We start from the raw sequence: 18,721 nt of genomic DNA, 5'->3' as shown, positions 1-18,721 counted from the left end.
TCTCTCTCTTTCTCTCTCACATGTACGTATGACCAATCCAGTTATGCGATCCTCTCTCTATATTGCCTCTTACGCCAAACTCCATGAGATTTGTAAAGATTCCTGCGAAGAAAAGATGCGAAAAGAAACGTTGATGGATTAATGAGTGTTGCGAGCGCGAAAGGTAGAGATAAAGAAACGCAAGACGACGCGACGGCAAAGAAGCACTTTTGACGAGGACGTCGAAGCGGCTCGAACTAAGACGGGGTGGAAATCGCGATTCGAGCCGACCCTGTGCAACGCGCCGCGCCGCGTAAGCACGACTACCCTATACCGACTCTAGTCAGTCACCGAGACGGACATGTTGGATGTCGGGAGTGCGCATGCCGACGCCGGCGTACGCGGCTCCTTTATCGCGGGACGTGGACAACGGACGAGAAGGAGGATGTCGACGACGACGACGACGACGACGGAACGATCGACCCAACTCGCCCGTTTTCCCAATTTCGATCCCATCGGAATCGAGTAGATACCAGCATATATAAGATACGCGTTAATATAGCAACGTAGGTACGTCCGCCGGAGCTTCTCGCAGCGACCCTTCCCTTTCGCCCTTGCAACGTTTTTGCATCTTTTCGTCGCACGCAATAATCTCTTCGTGTCTTCTTTCTTGTCCGATGGCTTAAGGTACGTATACCTACCTACCTACCTACCAACCATCTATGGTAGGTGTCCGGTACGGTCTATCCAAAGATTCCGACGCGTAGGATTCCTTTTTCTGGCCGTTCGATCGATCGCTTCGATCCATTCGAATAGACAAGATATTTCGTTTTCTAGACCAAAGACTTTTTCGACGACACTCCTCGTCCTACATGCGACTAAATCCAAACTCGAGTCTTTAAATCTTTCCTCCGATTCAGCTTTTACGAATCCTTTCTCTGTTTCTCAAGCGTCTTAACCTTCGACAAGGGTCGACGAATATTTCCTCCCTCGAAAAGGAAAATCGCAATCAGAGGTCAATTGTCGAGCGTTGATTGCGAAAGACTGCTGGGGGGTTTGTCGTTAACATGGAGACGCACCAGAAGACGTGCCGGAGGACTGTGTCGGAGATTAGAGACCGATCGATTTAAACGGCCTTTCTAAACGGTTCGGTACGGATCTCCTACGATTAAGATTACGCTTTAGGAAATCGATCTACCGAAAATCGATAAATATTTGTTCTCCTTTACCCATGTATTTCCCGATTCGATGTATTCGCATACGTGTGCCTCGATGTTTCAGCAAATAATCGCTTACGTTACGAAAGAGAGGTCGCGTGAAAAAATCGACGACTTCGAAGAGATCTAATAATCTTCTCTTCGATTCGCGAACAAGCGATAATCTCTTTGATACGAAATAGAAGAGAGGAAGATACGAGCGTGTACGCGCGCGCACTGATGACGCTATTCGTTCGTTTAAAGAGGACATTAAGTCGAAAGAAGAAAAAATCGCAGCTCCGACGCGTAATACCGAGAACGCGATGATATATAGAAGACGACGACGCGATTGGGTGGCGTTCGAACGAATGCCAGACGGCTTTCGCACCTTTTTCAATTCGTTCCTTTCATTCGTGACCTCTTCCGGCGCTAAGGCTTCGAAGCAACAAGGGTTACTCGAGCCGGTACGCGAGCATTACCACCGATATACGCGAAGCGCTCGTGCGTGAGCAGCTATTTGTGCGTGCAACGTCCCGCATCGATTCGGCTATTCCCGATCGGCGGCCACTACCTAACGACTACGACGATCGACCGTCGATCGATCAAATTTCCTGACGTTTCTCAAAAGTGAGAATACGAATATATCGTGTCGCATGAAAATGACCGATAAGAAAAGCCATCGTTCCTAGCTTTTTTAGATCCTTCAAAATAGGATTACATCCGATTACGTCCTAGATTCCTATCTAGATTTCTTCCAAGCCATCTACGACCTCCCACTATCTCCGTGTAACGCGAACGTACGTATCGCGTGTGCATGTGAATCGATCTTCGCGAAACGGGCCAAACGGGCGCGCGGCTTCGCATGCGAACCGACGTACTACGAAATACTACGTTCTGTGATGCGGTGCAATTAAGCCCGCGCCACCCCGTACCACCGCCGGCCCTTCGCCCGACCCTTCGCCCGGCCCTTCGCCAGCCTCGTACGACTCGGTCCGCAGGAGCGCAAGTCCGCGTCTTCTTTTACCGCCCCCTACCGTTCGTTTATTCATTCGTTCATTCATCGGAGCACCGCTTTAAAGTACGCTGCGCTTTCGCGAACCGATCGCGACTACTCGATGCGCGCGAGTTACGTTACCTCTTTTCGACGAACGCACGCCGATGCAAACGGATCGTCGTTTTGGTCCTCGCAGCTTCGCGGCTAAAGGATGGAACGAAGTTCACTGGCACGAGAGTGCGGCGCATATCCGTTCGTCGACGATCGTTCTTCCTTGACTAGCGATAGACCGTCCTTGAAAGATGCAATCCTAATGCAGTTGGCGTTGTGCGACCGGTCTCGTCGAAATTTCTCCTCGAAATAGCGTAACCTATAAGAGGAGCGAAGGCACGAACGATACCATAGCGGGAAAAAGGCACATTTTTTCGTGAGATAAAAACGAAAACTTCGTTCATCTCGTTATCCATTTCGAAGCCGTTCTTCGAGTACCTAACGAACTACTAGTACCTAATGAACTACTCGTTGAATCGCCGTTGCACTTTAACGACTTTGTTAAAAAGACCCTGCGATGTAAAATGAATGCACGCACCTACGTACAGTTACGATCGTATCAAGGATACGTCTTACATAGTTACCACATGGCGATACCTGACCATTCGAAGCTGGCTTACCGTTGGTCGATGTCGCATCTCTCGGTCTTTGATACCCAATCGAAAACCAATCCGTCCACGTTAGACCGTTCGTTTGCCGTCTACATTTCTTTATAAGCCTTAAGACTTTCTTACCGCTTTACATCGTAACCTCTGTTATATTATCCTCTTTATCGATTCTCTCGGTTTATTGCGATATTCCATGTTTTTAATTACGAGACACGAATTCTCTAATATTATTCGCAAATTAAGTGGGCGATTCGAATATCGCGCCTAAGATTTAACTCGTGATCAAAGCGCGGAAATGTTATTTACCGATGACCATGCGTTGATGGAAGCGTCCTAACCTGTTGCAACCCGTCGTTGATCGACACAAGATTGACACAAGATCGTGAATAAATGCAAAAATGCGGCCACAAAAGTTTACGCTTCCAATTGACGCTAGCAGGTAAATCGTTGGATATAACGTAAGCTTTGGTAAAATAATACAATCTTTACTACTCACGTCTTAGTTACGTATTATCGAAGCAAGTAACACGTACTTTCTTGTAGAAAGTTGAAGTAATAATAATAATGATATATTAATAATAAATTATACGAAACATTTTAGTTTTTCACACACGAATAAAAAGGTCGTTGTCGTGTCTGTATTCGGTAAATCCCAATATCGTACGAAAGGATGTAAAACGGATATGTTGAGTTCTATCCTCCAAGTGGATCTTTTGAACGAGCCAACTGTGGATGAAACGTCTATGGTAATAATATCTTTAAATCCCTCGCTGAGCGACGATAAATTAACGTCTACGTATCGAGATAATTCGCTAGAGTTACGTCGTAAAACAAAACTTGTAAACGATTTCAGTGCGAGATCGAAGGATATCATAACGTTAAAGACAAAACCGTATATCTACATCTGCGGGGATTTTTGGATTCTCACACCCTTCTGTCCGAATATGACAGATTCGTAGAAAAGCAAGATTGCAAAGACTTTCTCAGCGTATGGGCGCATATGAGATATAAATACGCTAGAGCTTTACTGGTGTTATTTCATATATCTCATGTGATAATACTTACCCATCCGACTCATACGTTCGATTACAGTTACATACATTTATTTCGTGCCATGGATATAGTACGGTAAAAAGGTTTCCCCGATGTTATAGCAGGGAATAAATTATAAATTAAATCTATATGTAACTCCGGATCGGTGAAAATTTATTTTCTTTCGTTGTAGGCAAAAAATTTCTCCTCAACTTTCAGATGTATTAAGTGGTATATCCACTATACCAAAAGATTGGATATCGAACGCCAGACCTTGTTCTCCGAGGGTATTATTCTATTTTGAAAGTTGTCCTATACCTATGACGCTGCAGGATGCAGATAACGGAGGAAATATTAAAAAACTGGAACATTCGTTGGAAGATCAAATTTATCATGTCTTGAGAAAAAATAGAATAGTTACAAATATCAGGTGAACGATTTTGATTATGCTTTTCTTTTTATTATTATTTTATTTTTCTTTTTTTCTCTTTATTCGTTTTTTTGTTTATTTTTTCGTTATTAAAATCCGTTTTCTTTTTCCTTCTAGTTCAAACTCGTTATTTGCAATCCCAGCAAATCAAGAATTTGTATATGTACATAACGGTCCTACCGAATCTAGAGATATTTTGGGTTACATGATGAAAAAATTAATTCAAAGTTGTAAAGTTAGTTCCGGTGGTAGTACGTCAAGAAGTCTCGCTAGTTTAGATACAAATCTTGAAACGGATGATACAGAGATTGGTGTACGATCTTTCTAATTTATTTTCGCACGTATACGCGAACGCACAGGCAAATGTTATAACCGTTTGATTGATTTCAGAAACACGTTCTTTCAAATCATTCTTGCAACAACATATAAATCTTGCTTTTGGCAGAGGTTTCGATGACAACGTTGGTAGACATTCGGTACCAGCGTACTTTGAGGTTGCTACGAAATTTATATTAATTATCACGATCATTGTATTTATGGAAACACAAATTTTTATTAAAAAATGAATATTAACGTGTACACGTTTATCGACAGATACCTACGTTATCGTTATTCTGCAATGTGGCAAACAAAATTTTGGAATACTTCATAAAAGGAATGGACAAAGAATTACTATCTTTACATAGTCTATTGGATACTGACGTTAAATTCAGTAAAAGTAGATGTAGCAAAGTACTCCCAAGAGCCTTGCAGACTTATCAAGAGAACCTTCCTCAACATTACACAAGGTAATCATTCGTAATAATGTATAAATCAAATGCGATTATAATATTTATACGTGAGAAAAGGACGATCCCAACTAAAACAAAATTCTACACATAGAACTCGCTGTTTTATTTAGAGCATATCACGAATCGAAATTAGCACATGCTATGGCAGTTTTCGAAATGCATGCACGAGGTCCGCTGTTTGAAGAATTTAGCGAGAAATTGCAAGCAGAATGCGATAAACATTGGCGAACTGGACGACAAATGTGTGAAGTATTGTCATTAACCGGGAACCCTTGCACAAACCCAATTCATAAAGGAGGCAGCGAAGGTGCTGGAGGTGGTGAACAACTTGAACCAGGGGGAGATAATAGGTATTTCTAATACATTGACTTTTTTTCCGTTAGACATTATTACCATCTCTCAGATCTTATATCGAATTGGGATATATCCAATTTACAGTGAATTACCGATCATGGAACACTGTAGCGGGGTTCGATATATTTGTGCCTGCAATTGTGGAAGATGTCAAGGGCCACGAGAGGATCCGTTTAGTTTACGACAGGCTAATTACGACTATTTTCAAATGTTAGCAAAGCAATGTGGTTGCGCGCAATTAGAAAGTATACAATTTCCTATTTTTCAGCCCAGTACTCATAATTTCAGGTAAATCAACGATACATATATTACTTTTCAATTTCTGCAAAATGATATTGCGAGAAGTACCTTGAACTCAATATTGTCTTTTATTTAGAGCGGCACAGTTATTTTCAGGAACGAAACGAAAGGATTCACTTAGTAGGACTAATTTATCCACGCCTCAAGGTCAAACGCAACCTTGCAGTCTTGGGGTTGAAAATACCTTAAATGGTAATTACGATGTATAATACGAATTAAAATTTTAAAAGATAAAATTAAAAAAAGAAAAACATTTCTCAAGTTTTTCGATGGATATTGCAGACGACATTACAGCGTATGAAAGTGGTGCACCCTCTCCATTGAAAAGTGATCCTACGGAAGAAGATGTTCCGAGATTGAGTAACAAGACGAGTCTTACTCCTAGCGACGGACACAAAGTCGTTATAGAAGTTTCCGATGATGCAGAAAATACCAAAGGTAGTTTACTTTGTACGTGGACGTGTATCTTTACTACGTACGCGCGCGCGCAGATATATATATATATATAATATTGACAAATTATACGCGATATACCAGAAAAGTCTCTGGTGAGACAACCATCAACAACGGAGTATCTACCAGGGATGTTACACACGGAGTCACCGGCTGGATTATTACCACAATTTTCTAGCTGGTCTCTGGTTTGTCTTGGCCCAAGCAGTTTGTACTCGCATAATTTGGGTTTGCAACATCAAGCAGGTGTGTTGCCAACTTCTGCATTCCTTTTGCCATGGGATGTAACAGTAAGGTTTGTCAAGATTTATATATCATTACAAATTATTACATCGTCATAAAATGTAATAATTTGATTTCATAGATTAGAGCATCAGAAGGAAAGGGGATCTTTGTGGCCTACTATAAACGATCATGGGGTTCACGGATATTGCCCAAGAGGTAAAAACTTTCAAAACCTTAATACCATCCGAGGTCGAAAATCCAAAAGTGGGAAGGAATTTGTCGTTAAGATATTCGTTGGAGTGGAATACGAATGTCCGAGAGGCCATAGATTTATGGCATCTGCGCCCGACAAAGTTTTAAAGGCAACTGGTAATGGAATCGTAAAGGATAGCGGAAACAAAGTAACATCCAGTACCACAGATATGCCTCTTTACTTTCCATGTCCGTGCAGGTACGTAGTAAAAGATTTATATCGTACACTTCAATAATCGGTAATAAACACGATGTATGTTTATTATTATTATTTTTTTTTTCCAGGCAAACGCAACCTTTGATAGCTCAACTTATGAGAATTCACGTGGTTACTCCAAAAGCACCCGTTCACGTTACATTAAATCCTCGAGTTCAACCGGGACCTCCACCGTGTCCCATATTTGTAACCGGTTGTGAAGAACCGATCAAACTCTCGCAAAGTGCTTATTGGGTTCTGAGATTACCGTATCCTTCAAAAACAATACACTTTTGCGTATCTTGTATCAAATTGTTATGATAGATGTAATAACCTTAACCATTCGTTCATATGCCTATAGTTACGTCTACATGGGCGAGAAGGGCCCGTATTTACCACCGAAAGAACCAGTACCTCCTTCCCACGGTCGATTACTAGCTGGCATGTATGGTATTAGCGAAGTTGTGCCAGAAAAGAAATAAGATTTTTTAATAAATCTTTCCTCGCGATAGTTAAAGTAAGCGATATAATGCAATTGATCTAACAGTATAACCGACTAAGCGATCGTTGTACATTCTCTTTTCAAGTTAATAACAAAAAATTAAATTTGATGAAACATAATATTATACAAGATATATCATGATATTTATATTTTTTATTTTCAAACCTTATCTGCGTTCTATTTATCTTCATCCTTATTTGCGAGAACTATATGTTCTTTATTCTTAATATCTACAATGACCTGCAAATGAAATATTTTAAACGAGTTTCGTACAACATCCACAAATATTGTTTATGAGACAAATAAGATGTAAAAAATTAATTTAGGGATCACCACTCACCTTTGCAGAAGTTTTTCCCTCGGAAGAGAAACGTAACGCCTCGTTGACTTTATACAGACCAAAAATCGTAGAATGAACTGGGATAACGAGGCCTTCTTCGTAAAAATCTAAGACTTCTTGTCCGGCTTGTCTGTACAATTGTACTGTAAGTGTTAGTGTCCGTGCGTTTTTTTGTTTCTAATTTAATTCTTTAAGTATATCTTTTTAATGTACGACTATTAAAAAATACCAATGCAGCTGCATTTAAATATTTAAATAAGGGTACTTTTATATTGGAACTGCGATAGAAAAAAGTAAGCGTAGCTCTGCTCGTTGCTTCGATATAAACGCTTCCGTATAGAACGCATTTCTACGCTTCGCTCCCATCACCGCCCTTATCGTTCATCGCAGCTCCGAGATAAACGTAACCCTCTAGGATGCCTTGAAAATATCAGCGATAGATATAGGAATATGTTTTAACTAAAATCTAAAATAATCAAAACGTATGACTTGCCGATAGCTATCTGGATCCTTTTTTCTGTATTCATTAAGGTTAAAACCGGTGATACTAAAAGAACCTGCTTCGACCTTCGATTGTGCATCCTCCTTAGCGGCAGCTGCGCCGGCAATTACTATACGCCCTTCATGAGAGAGGCTATAATTCCATAAACGATCTTATGCTTATAAATACTAGATATTGAACTTTATACCTTCACGAGATAAATGATGTATCGCCACAGTAAAATTATCATCGCGCAGTAAATCTTTCAATGATGTGCCACTTTTATATATATCAGTGTAACTAAAATTATTCATTTTTTCGATAAATGTGTTTAACAATACTAGTAGCATTAAAAAAGTATATTATATTATTAAAAATACCAGAAATTGTACCATTTTAAAACTTTCTTGAAATATTCGCCGCCATCTACATCGAAAATAGCCTTAATGCCTTTGTCGCCGATAATTTCTTTTATGCATTCCACCAAGTCTCGTTCGTCGTACGCAAAGGACGCAAATACACCCTTGTTGTGAACGAGAACAGCATCGTCGTTATTGATACAAATACCGATCACCTGAAGTTAAAAATTGTAAATTTTACTAAAGAAATATGGAACGGTAAGGTGTTGGCGAATAAATATTACCTGCGATCTAAATACATTATTGGCAAGATCAATGGTTGCCAAACCTACGCTGCTTAAGCCCACATTTACTAAAATCATATCATTTTCATCTATGGACACTACTCTTTCCAATGCGATGAGAGCACTCATATAATCGTTAAGAAGACATACAGCGTCTAATGATTTAACATTTGATGGTACTTTCCAAATATCCTGATGAAAAAATATGAAATATATGTTTAAATTCGCGTTATCACATTCAAAATCTTCCTCGACAACGCATACGTACTGCAACTTCTGCTACGCATCGTTCCGCAAATCCTCCGTATCGTTCTTTATTAAGCGCTATAACCTTGTCTCCAATTTTATAGCCTTTCTCTTGCGCGTCCTTTCCTACGTAAACTAAGTCACCGACTAGTTCATACCCAAGCGTAATGGGCAATTTTGGTTCGTATAGGTACAAGTTTTTACTCAACAATACATCAGAATGATTTACGGAGCAATAATTTACGTCGATGATAACCTATCAGAATAACGTAGGACGCTTTTAAGAAATATGAAATACATAATACGCGAAGCGAGAGTAAATAGGAAACTTTGTGTCAACGGGAATTACTTCGTTTGGTTGAGCTGTTGTGAACGATTCTATGTTTTGTATAATCAACGAATTATCGTACTTATCCAAGATCGCTGCTTGAAATTTACCCGGTTCGGGTGCAGGAATATTAGTTTTGCAACTGTCATCGGTTGATTCTTCTTTTATAAGCGTTCCATTAGTTCTTTCCCTAACACTTTGCCTCATTAAACTTTTCCGATAATTTCCAGCTACGCGCGTGAAAAATACTCGTCGAATCGTGACGGACATTCTTGAAATTGCTTGTATATAACTTCAAACAAACAAAAAATGTAAATACAAAATATCGTCAATGTAACCTAAACGAATCGTAACCTAATTAGAAAATTTAAGTTCCCGATTCTTACGTATATACATAATAATATGTATATCTCACTGTAATAATTACCTGTATTATTAAATAGAGCGGATATATAAGTGACAAACGATTAATTTCTTCTTTATCTCACATACAAGCGTATATCAAATGTACTTCGTTCAAACCTCACATACTCGATCTACTCGCTATCTGTCGGAGAAAAGTACAACTACTCGTTTTTAAAACAGTTACATATACGATCACACTTTGGTTTGCGTTGATACTAAATTTTTTAAATCGATAAAATTAGTCTTTCGTTCGTTTTGAGAAATATATTTTTGCCATGTTATAAAGTAATTTACAAACTTGTGATACACAGTTGATCGATATAAAAGTATCATTAATCGATCAAATTCTTCTGTCTAAATTTTTCTACTACTTAGATATTAAAAAGACGCGATAAATCTTAATTTTGCTATCTAAAAATTATATTTCGTTCAGGATATATATAATAGTGTGTGCATGTGCACGTGCGTATATATATAAACCCATTCCATTCGTAATTCCATTCGAATTATTCGTAATGCTGAAATTATAGAATACTTCTCTATTGTAGCTATAAATTATTGTATTTAAGTACATCGCATTGTATGTAAAATTATATTAATTTCATAAAGGCACTTTTTTGAAACGATTAAGCTACAGTGTATCTCTACTACGTACCTCTTAAATATTGTATTAATCTTGTTATCTCGGAGAATAACAGTACCATTTCTTATACGATAACTTACATCTATCCTAATCGTAGGTTATAAAAGTATTTCAGCACTCATCTAATTCGACATACATTGCATAATATAAATAAAAGTAATGAGTATTTTGCTAATATCTTATGTAAAAATCAAATAAAAGTTATAAAATATAGATCATTAACAACTTTGTATACGTACGTAGATATGTATATGCATAATTAAGAATAACTCTTAAACGCACTTGTCAAAACGTATTACAATAAATAAGAAACACATTATTAACCTTGTATTGTGGCACATTGCTATAATCTGCATTTAATTAAACTAACACGATAAGGAACAGATAAAATACTTCATTGTTTACTATTCTTTCGATTAATAAATATAATTTTATAAAATTATTATTTTTATTAAAATATATTAATCGGTAATAATGGACGTACCGGTAGAATGACGAGAACAGAACTCACGACCAACAGTTGCAAACAAACGACATCTCTTCCCGCTTCGCGTTAATCCGTTACACAACATACGTGGTACTGGGCTACTGCTACGGGTACAGACAATTCCATTAATATATATATATATATATATATACATATACGCGTGTGCGCATCATTGATCCAACAAATGTTTATACTTATGTTATCAAAACTCACCTTCTGGACGAGTTTATAGACAAATTTTTTTGTTCGGTTGTAGCAACAAACTCCTTTACTCCTTTTAAGCGATATCTGAGATCGTTTGTATTTATGAAATTATTTACATCGTTAGTGACATTATAGCTATCGTTAGATTTGTTAGGTACATCTCCCGGAGAAAAATCATCGGACATATCAGGATAATCGTAGTCATAAATATCTTCGTGCGACTTTTTTGCCGGTATATACGAACAAGAAAGCTGCTCTTGCGCGGACAAATTTTGTCGACTCCACGAGGCTACCGATTGAATCAAATTTGAAGTTTTTTCTACAACAATAGAAATACATGGTATATTACAATTTTTCATAATTACAAATGGATACGAGCACGGTGTTTATTATTAATTAGTTATTAAAAATATTATAGAAACAAAAACAAACCTTTTAAACCATTTATTTTATTAAGTATAGTAATGAAAAAATTGCGAACTGTCGTTTTTATTACGGAACCTATGAACGTTGTTTGAATGGAATTGGAATCGGAAGGTGATTCGTAAATGCGAGTATTACCATTAGATAATCCATTCGTATTAATCAATCTTACTGGTTCAGAATTTTGAAATTTGGATTTACAAATATATTGTATGCCACTCATTAAAAAATGCACTGGAACAAAAATGTAACATTATAACGTTAAAGCGGTGATGATTATGAATTATTTATAATATCTCTGTATGCGTGTCGTGTGTTGCGTATTTGGATGTACATATCGTGTATTTGTTTTGAAGTTTACTTACTCATTGTTATTAAAAATATTAATGCTGTGATAGAAGGAAAATCAAGGCAAGCCTCCAAACCGTGTTTTAAATAAGAACAAAGATTTAAAGGTATAATGCCCATTATAGCCGCTCTGGTCCAAAACGGTGCATTCAGAAATGCAGCAGTTATCATGGCAATCAATAGATATAGAATATGCAAAACTGTACGATATACTCTTTGTAATCGTTCCCCTGAAAAGGATTTTCCAATTTTTCTATAGTTAAACGTTAATAGAAATACGGTAATCGATATTATTACGTAATAAAAAATTGTTACTTTGACATACCAGTATCGCCGATATAATCCATAATCCAATCGACTTGATGAATGTTCTGTTCTATTTCTGTACGCATTTTATTAGTTACATTGGAGATAAACTGAATAGTGTCATTGATACGTGCCAATTTCTCCATCATTTGTTCGTACTGTTCGGCAGCTTCCCGGTGCTGATCGAGTATAAGGGTTGTACTAGACTCTATCTTTTCCCAAATTAATTGTGCTTGATTTCGTACGTTTGTCAAGTCGTTTAATATTTCCTTATGACTCTCTCCACGCACCGTAGATTGTTTAACAAGTTCTTCGCCTGCTCTCTCTTTAAAATATCGTTTCAACGCGTTTACAATTTATTATTACTTCTTTTATTATATTAAGTAAAAATGAAAATAATTGGAATAATATCCATTTACCTAATTTCTCTTTCACATCTTCCACCATGGTCGCAAGTTGAGCGTGACCTAGACGGATCAATGCTTTTTCGTTGTTTAAATTTCTAAGATTAGTAGTCACCAATTTGTGAGCGGTCGTTTGAGCGTCCTTCAGATTTTGTTGTTGTAGTAATAATGCTTTATTGCCGTCCGACAAGGAAGATAACGCTTCGCTCGTTCGATCCATCAAACGATCCTGACTTTCCTATTTTTAAATCACAAAATATATTAATCGTGTCTTTTTGAACGTCCAAAAAGTATTCTACTTATGCACACCTTCAAAGACATTAACGTTTTAATTTGCGAATGTGCAGTTTGCATCAATTTATTGACCGTTAATTCGGTCAGAGCACGAAATTGCGTACTTCGAGCCGTATAACAAACCGCTCGAGCCCTATTACTCATCAAATGATATGCATTCCACATATCTGCATCCATATCTGTCGTGCATTGTTTAAGAGACTAAAGAAAAACACAAAATAATTGTAAGTATCTTACTTGCGTAAGGTTTGAAGACACCACTTTTGCTTGTATTAACATTTACATATCTTCTATCGTATATTTTGCAATATTCTGTATGATAAAAACAAAACAAAAAGAAGAAACAAATTAATATATTGTTAATTTCGCCATGTTATAACAAAAAATAATACAGCTCTATTGGATCTAGAGAAATAGGTTTCTTCATACAGGGATACTGTACTCCATACTGTGTCAACTACAGAATCTTTGAGGAGGTCCCTGCATATTTGAAATGGGAGGGGGAATATGCAGGTTTGAACTTGTATAAAACCACTTCTCAAAGGGTATGGCAATACTGCTACCATGCTAAGACAAGGATTGAGACTAAAGTATTGAAGTATTATATTTGTAAGTAGTCAATAATTAATAAAATAATTATTAAACGACTGTTAAAAGAAAAATTAAAAGAAAATTTTTACCATCTCTTCCGTACAAGGAAACATTTTTCTTCCTTCTACTGCCGATTGACAATTCAACAGATTGACGCTCAATTTAGCAAGCTGTTCTTCGGTCATATCGTAGCAAGAAGTTCTTATTTTTATAATTACTTTATGTTGACAAGTTTTTAAAGGGGACGAAGCTTGAATATCTGTAAACTTTGCAGCTTCTTGCAGAAACTTTTCATCCTCTGTCATAGTTTCGTATGGTATCGATATCAAAGGTACGCCATCGGCAACCAAAACGTTTGTATCGTCCGTACTTGTACCCCATAACCAGCTAAATAGCGTCGTTGAGTTCGCTTGATTTAAAATTAATGTCAACATAAAAATCCAGAAATATAAAATTGCCATTTTGTAATAATATCTGTAAAATTTCATATAAAAATTAAAGAGTAATTCGAAAATTATACTTGTTGACGAGACTTGGAGATTAAGAGAGTCGTAAATAGGTACATATTACTTAAAATTACTAATATTTTTAATTAATAATAAAACTAAATATAAAAATATAGATGTATTTACCACTTTCCAACTTGTCTATGGTTCTATGGTAACGATAAGTCCGCTTAATCGCTAATTCAACAAACGATTATAATTACTCGTCGAAGAAAATGTACAAGTCAAACGCGATAACAAATATTTATTTCTTTATTTATCTATTTTTATGTATATTTTGCACACTGCGTGCAACGGTCGTAGCCGGTCATAACGTTCTTATGTTAATTTTTTGGCGGGGTATATAATCCTACTATCGAAGAAGATGAAAGGAAAGTGTATTTTGTTATTTAATAAATTTACCGATGCACAATTCGATTATAATTACATAATATTCGCGTAATACTCATAGAAATTAATTATTATAAATAGAAGACAAATATAGGGCAAAGTTAAATTACAGTTCGTTCTCGAGCATAGCTGATTGAGGACCAATCAAATTACAGGAAACTCAAACGTTACTTTCGATCGTTCTCGACGTATTTAAAACGAATTAATGATGACTAATTTACTTTCTGCGTATACAAACACGTACACTCATTATTTGAAATATAATACTATTATAATTAATCGATGTTTGTCATTTTATTGAAATCATTTGTGCAGATTTCTTCTTTACTTTTTGTCGCTGCAAGTTGGCAACCTTTGTAATTTTTAAAAATACAAAAATGACTCGTCAAGCTTAGCAAGGATAATAAATTTTTTATTGTCAACACCGAAGAGTTTCTTTTTTTTAAACTACAAAAGAAATCCAACAATGGTTTTATCTCTTGTTATTTCAAATCGTAACGAGATGCGTGTTGTATATAATACGTATATATCTAGAGGAACGTATGATTTGTACAAATGTATAGGATACGAACTTTGGGTATTAATTTCGAAGGCTTGAACAAATCAAAAATGTCCTACGAATCGTTTACTGCTGAAGTTACGACGATTCGAAATTTTCTTGCAATGCCTAAAGAAACGATCACGTTAAAGCGTTTGGCTTTCTTCTTCTGTATCAGATTGATGATTGATAATTTCGAATCAACGTCCATAGGGTATTTTTTATTTCGATCCCTAGAACCTACTCTCAAAATTTGTACAGATCATTTCGTTAAAACCCGTGTAGCGTGCAGCCGGATTATTAGCAACTATTAATAAATAGCTTGGATCAGGTTAGATACAAGAACCTTGAAATTTTGGCTATATACGAAACGTTCGTCATTCGTTCCCGTGGTAATTAATCCGCAAGTAAGAAAATCTTTCTATATAAATTTCTATCGCTGTTGGCAATGCGTAATGTTATATATAATCATGCATAACTTAAGATAAGCTCAGATAATTCCCCGTTTATTTCGTAGTTTACTTCGCAGTTGTAAAGCCGATATAATGTCGATCGACGTAGCCAACGATATAAGGGTAAATATAATTTTCATTATATGATTTAAATTTGAAATTAAAATAAACAATGCACATTTTAACTGCATTAGCGATAAGTTATTGCAAATTATTCGATTTTTATCGTTTCGGTTCGGCTAATTTATAAGATCATAATTATCAGTTTTTAAATATAGATATTAATTTATAAAAAGATGATAGGCTACGCTCGTACAATATAATTATTTTCTTCGCATAGTTTGTCATATATATTCTTGTACTATTTTAAACAGGAAAACATGATAAGGATTGCCAAAGCCATACAACAGGAATTTTATGAACTTCTTCCCGATTGGAATAAATACGAAGCGGAAGATTTCGACATATTACGTCAATATATTGGGTATGCACTAGGTAATTATGAGGATGAACGTAAAGAATGATTATAAAATAGAAAATGTTAAGAATAAATCAAATCTCTTGATAGATCGTATTCCAGAAAATAAAGAAAAATCGGCTGACGGCGACGAACAAATACAATATAGAAGCAAAATGGTATCTTCGATATACGATCAAATAACGAATTATGGTAAGGAGTCGGATGGGAGTATTTTCTGCAGCGTCTTATATAACGTTACGTGTGAAATACCAGAACGATCTAATCAGACAGCTAACAGAGAGATTAAGTATGTTCCTATTTTTAAAATTAGAAATCATAGCAAAGTAAGTTCACATGACAATCTTGAGGAAAAGTATAATATACAATATGTAGACCACGATGGAAGATTATACTTAAATTGGAACGATTATTTAACGCATAATAAATTGTTCCCTTGCATTATGGTAGTACCCAAAAATGGATATTACGAAGCAGATCTTGAATTAGATATAACAGAAAAGAGTTCTACAGTATTGCTTGCAATTCATTTTTCACCGGTATGTTCGTTAAACGCTAAAATCGTTAACCACATAGATGTGGCATCTAGCGTTTTAAGTTTCGGTGCTCTTGGAATTACTGCTTTGTCATGGTTTACTCCTATCGCACCTATGGTCATGTTGGCAGGTAATACAAATATTATTCATAGCGTTATTATTTGATGTTTAGAATGTAAATCGTTTCTAATCGAATAACGGGATAATTTTTTTTTAAACAGGAACAACAGCGACAAGTTTTGGCGGTGTTTGGATGTTTGGCAGATCTATACATAATTTAATCGATCGTAAGTCGCATAAAGAATCTGTTAGTCTTAGAGACAGAAATGCACTGTCATCCTGGATTAGCGTTGCCGGATATACAATGGGGTTTGCATTGACCAAGGGAAGTTCAATACTTTCAAAAGTTGCGCAAACTGGTAAAAATATAGGATTAGCTACTAGAGTAGCGTATAATACAGCAGTAATTGGTAATATATCTGTCAACGTCGCTTGTATCGGATTCAACGGATATCGTATCGTCGAGAAGTATCGGGAAAACCGTAAGGTCGATATGGTTGACGTGGTTTCCTTTGTAGCGCATGCAATGTTTTTTGCTAATACTGTATTATCTACACAATTTGCCCATGATATTATTAATAGTTCTCATGGTAAGGTTCTAGAAGACTACGAAGCTACTTTACGAAGTAAACGTCATCGTAAGGCGTATAATAAAATAAAAAATAACGCAAATTCAAAAGCAGAAATAGTACGTTACGTTAGGAAAGTTCAATCAAGAGCAGAGCTTTTCTCTTCCAAGGGTGGCAATCGACCAAGCGATAGTCAATCAAATGGTAATAAACCAACCGATAGTCAAAGAAATGGTAACAAACCAAAGGATAGAAAACCAAGAGATAATAAACCAAGTGGTTGTCGACAAAGCGATAATCAACCAAATGGTAATAAACCTAATGATAGTCAACCAAATGGTGATAAACCTAATGATAGTCAACCAAATGCTAATAAACCTAATGATAGTCAACCAAATGGTAATAAACTAAGCGATAGGAAAGCAAGAGATAACAAACCAAATGATAGTCAAAGAAATGCTAACAATCCAAAGGATAGAGAACCAAGAGATAATAAACCAAGTGGTTGTCGACAAAGCGATAATCAATCAAATGGTAATAAACCTAATGATAGTCAACCAAATGGTGATAAACCTAATGATGGTCAACCAAATGCTAATAAACCTAATGATAGTCAACCAAATGGTAATAAACCAAGCGATAGGAAAGCAAGAGACAAACCAAATGATAGTCAAAGAAATGACAACAAACCAAGGGATAGTCGACTAAGCGGTAGTCAACTAAATGGTACTAACGCAAACAATGAGATAAAAAGTGGTAGTTTAAGAAATTGCGGTACAAAGAATAAGATTACGAAGAATACATCATTTGCAAGAGATAAAATATACGTTGCAAATTCGTTTATATTGGATCCAAAAGAATTTATAAATAACTTTGAGAAACTTCATGGTTTGTCTGAAATTAGTTATTCATTTTTACGCAGTATCGATGTTTCTGTTATATCACTCACCGGTAAACTTTTAAAGGTGTTAACTCATTACTACAAGTATTGTCCTTTGTTTAGTAGTTTAAACGCCATCCCAGAATTTAAAATGCTCCTTCATGAGATGCAGTCTGTACACGACGCGGAAATGATGCTAGATAGAATATTTTTTCTTTCAATGAAAATGCTTACCAGATGTAAACGACGCATCTCGTGGGAAGCCGATTTAATCAAAATAGCATATGTTTTATGGCGCTATGGGAAGGTACATGCAAAAAGACGATTACGAGAAATGGATAGAGAAATAGAGTCAAAAATAATGTTTACACTGTTTTATTTTATATACGAAAATTTTGAAGAATTGAGCACGATTTTTTCAAATGCATTAAATGTTTATTTGAATAATTCGGAACGTAAAATGTATTACTACGGAACGTAATATGAAGTTATAAAAATAAAGAACAAGGTATTTTATAAATTCATGACAGGTATTATACAAATGTATTTGTAATATATACAATTTATATTTTGTATATACATTTTTCATATCTTTACTATTTTTCTACTTTTATCAAGAATCAAAAGAAATTTTTACTACGAGGAAGTATATTATACTTTGTATATTAAGAAAAATAATATTAAATATACGATATAAAAAGTATGAATGATCTACTACTACTACTACTACTACTACTACTACTACACTACTACTATTATTATTATTATTACTACAGTGCGAATAGATTATAAAATTTAGGTGCGTC

The 18,721-nt window shown here is 36.0% G+C and overlaps 4 protein-coding genes across 16 annotated transcripts; 2 read left to right on the top strand and 2 right to left on the bottom strand.

Moving 5' to 3' along the window:
- The first annotated feature begins 311 nt into the window (after positions 1–311).
- LOC127066217 (nonsense-mediated mRNA decay factor SMG8) lies at positions 312–8,586 on the top strand. 8 transcript variants are annotated; one of them, XM_050999663.1, is made up of 16 exons: positions 728–3,286; positions 3,430–3,574; positions 3,682–3,956; positions 4,054–4,290; positions 4,408–4,601; positions 4,681–4,784; positions 4,885–5,078; positions 5,192–5,431; positions 5,520–5,723; positions 5,812–5,927; positions 6,018–6,173; positions 6,273–6,483; positions 6,553–6,864; positions 6,951–7,130; positions 7,223–7,378; positions 7,712–8,586. In XM_050999663.1, the coding sequence occupies exons 1-15, from the start codon at positions 3,219–3,221 to the stop codon at positions 7,341–7,343; spliced, it is 2,757 nt and encodes a 918-aa protein (XP_050855620.1). In that variant the 5' UTR covers positions 728–3,218; the 3' UTR covers positions 7,344–7,378; positions 7,712–8,586. The 8 variants fall into 8 exon arrangements, with proteins under 8 accessions (XP_050855625.1, XP_050855620.1, XP_050855619.1 ...); XM_050999662.1 differs by having other exon boundaries at positions 7,690–8,586; XM_050999668.1 differs by lacking the exons at positions 728–3,286; positions 7,712–8,586 and adding an exon at positions 312–666 and having other exon boundaries at positions 7,223–7,504.
- On the bottom strand, positions 7,497–9,947 carry LOC127066227 (quinone oxidoreductase-like protein 2). Of its 2 annotated transcripts, XM_050999694.1 has the most exons (9): positions 9,829–9,947; positions 9,423–9,693; positions 9,096–9,329; positions 8,828–9,019; positions 8,577–8,758; positions 8,393–8,484; positions 8,197–8,323; positions 7,704–7,833; positions 7,497–7,603 (listed from the first exon to the last, which is right to left on the bottom strand). In XM_050999694.1, exons 2-9 carry the CDS (start codon positions 9,669–9,671, stop codon positions 7,541–7,543), a joined length of 1,269 nt encoding a protein of 422 aa, XP_050855651.1. In that variant the 5' UTR covers positions 9,672–9,693; positions 9,829–9,947; the 3' UTR covers positions 7,497–7,540. The 2 variants fall into 2 exon arrangements, with proteins under 2 accessions (XP_050855651.1, XP_050855652.1); XM_050999695.1 differs by lacking the exon at positions 8,393–8,484 and having other exon boundaries at positions 8,197–8,337.
- On the bottom strand, positions 9,829–14,706 carry LOC127066220 (protein brambleberry-like). 4 transcript variants are annotated; one of them, XM_050999677.1, is made up of 10 exons: positions 14,139–14,703; positions 13,596–13,980; positions 12,931–13,116; positions 12,637–12,859; positions 12,237–12,542; positions 11,929–12,141; positions 11,573–11,797; positions 11,150–11,459; positions 10,934–11,040; positions 9,829–9,948 (listed from the first exon to the last, which is right to left on the bottom strand). In XM_050999677.1, exons 2-10 carry the CDS (start codon positions 13,965–13,967, stop codon positions 9,938–9,940), a joined length of 1,953 nt encoding a protein of 650 aa, XP_050855634.1. In that variant the 5' UTR covers positions 13,968–13,980; positions 14,139–14,703; the 3' UTR covers positions 9,829–9,937. The 4 variants fall into 4 exon arrangements, with proteins under 4 accessions (XP_050855634.1, XP_050855633.1, XP_050855635.1 ...); XM_050999676.1 differs by lacking the exon at positions 9,829–9,948 and having other exon boundaries at positions 9,986–11,037; positions 14,139–14,706; XM_050999675.1 differs by lacking the exon at positions 9,829–9,948 and having other exon boundaries at positions 9,988–11,040; positions 14,139–14,702.
- A 467-nt stretch (positions 14,707–15,173) lies between these two features.
- LOC127066029 (uncharacterized) lies at positions 15,174–18,588 on the top strand. 2 transcript variants are annotated; one of them, XM_050999231.1, is made up of 5 exons: positions 15,174–15,347; positions 15,458–15,515; positions 15,767–15,887; positions 15,961–16,536; positions 16,628–18,588. In XM_050999231.1, exons 2-5 carry the CDS (start codon positions 15,486–15,488, stop codon positions 18,394–18,396), a joined length of 2,496 nt encoding a protein of 831 aa, XP_050855188.1. In that variant the 5' UTR covers positions 15,174–15,347; positions 15,458–15,485; the 3' UTR covers positions 18,397–18,588. The 2 variants fall into 2 exon arrangements, with proteins under 2 accessions (XP_050855188.1, XP_050855187.1); XM_050999230.1 differs by lacking the exon at positions 15,174–15,347 and having other exon boundaries at positions 15,369–15,515; positions 16,628–18,587.
- The last annotated feature ends 133 nt before the right edge of the window (positions 18,589–18,721 follow it).

Source organism: Vespula vulgaris, chromosome 9 (genome assembly GCF_905475345.1).
Source record: "Vespula vulgaris chromosome 9, iyVesVulg1.1, whole genome shotgun sequence".
Classification (NCBI taxonomy): Eukaryota; Metazoa; Arthropoda; class Insecta; order Hymenoptera; family Vespidae; genus Vespula; species Vespula vulgaris.
This window is presented reverse-complemented; position numbering and strand designations above follow the sequence as displayed.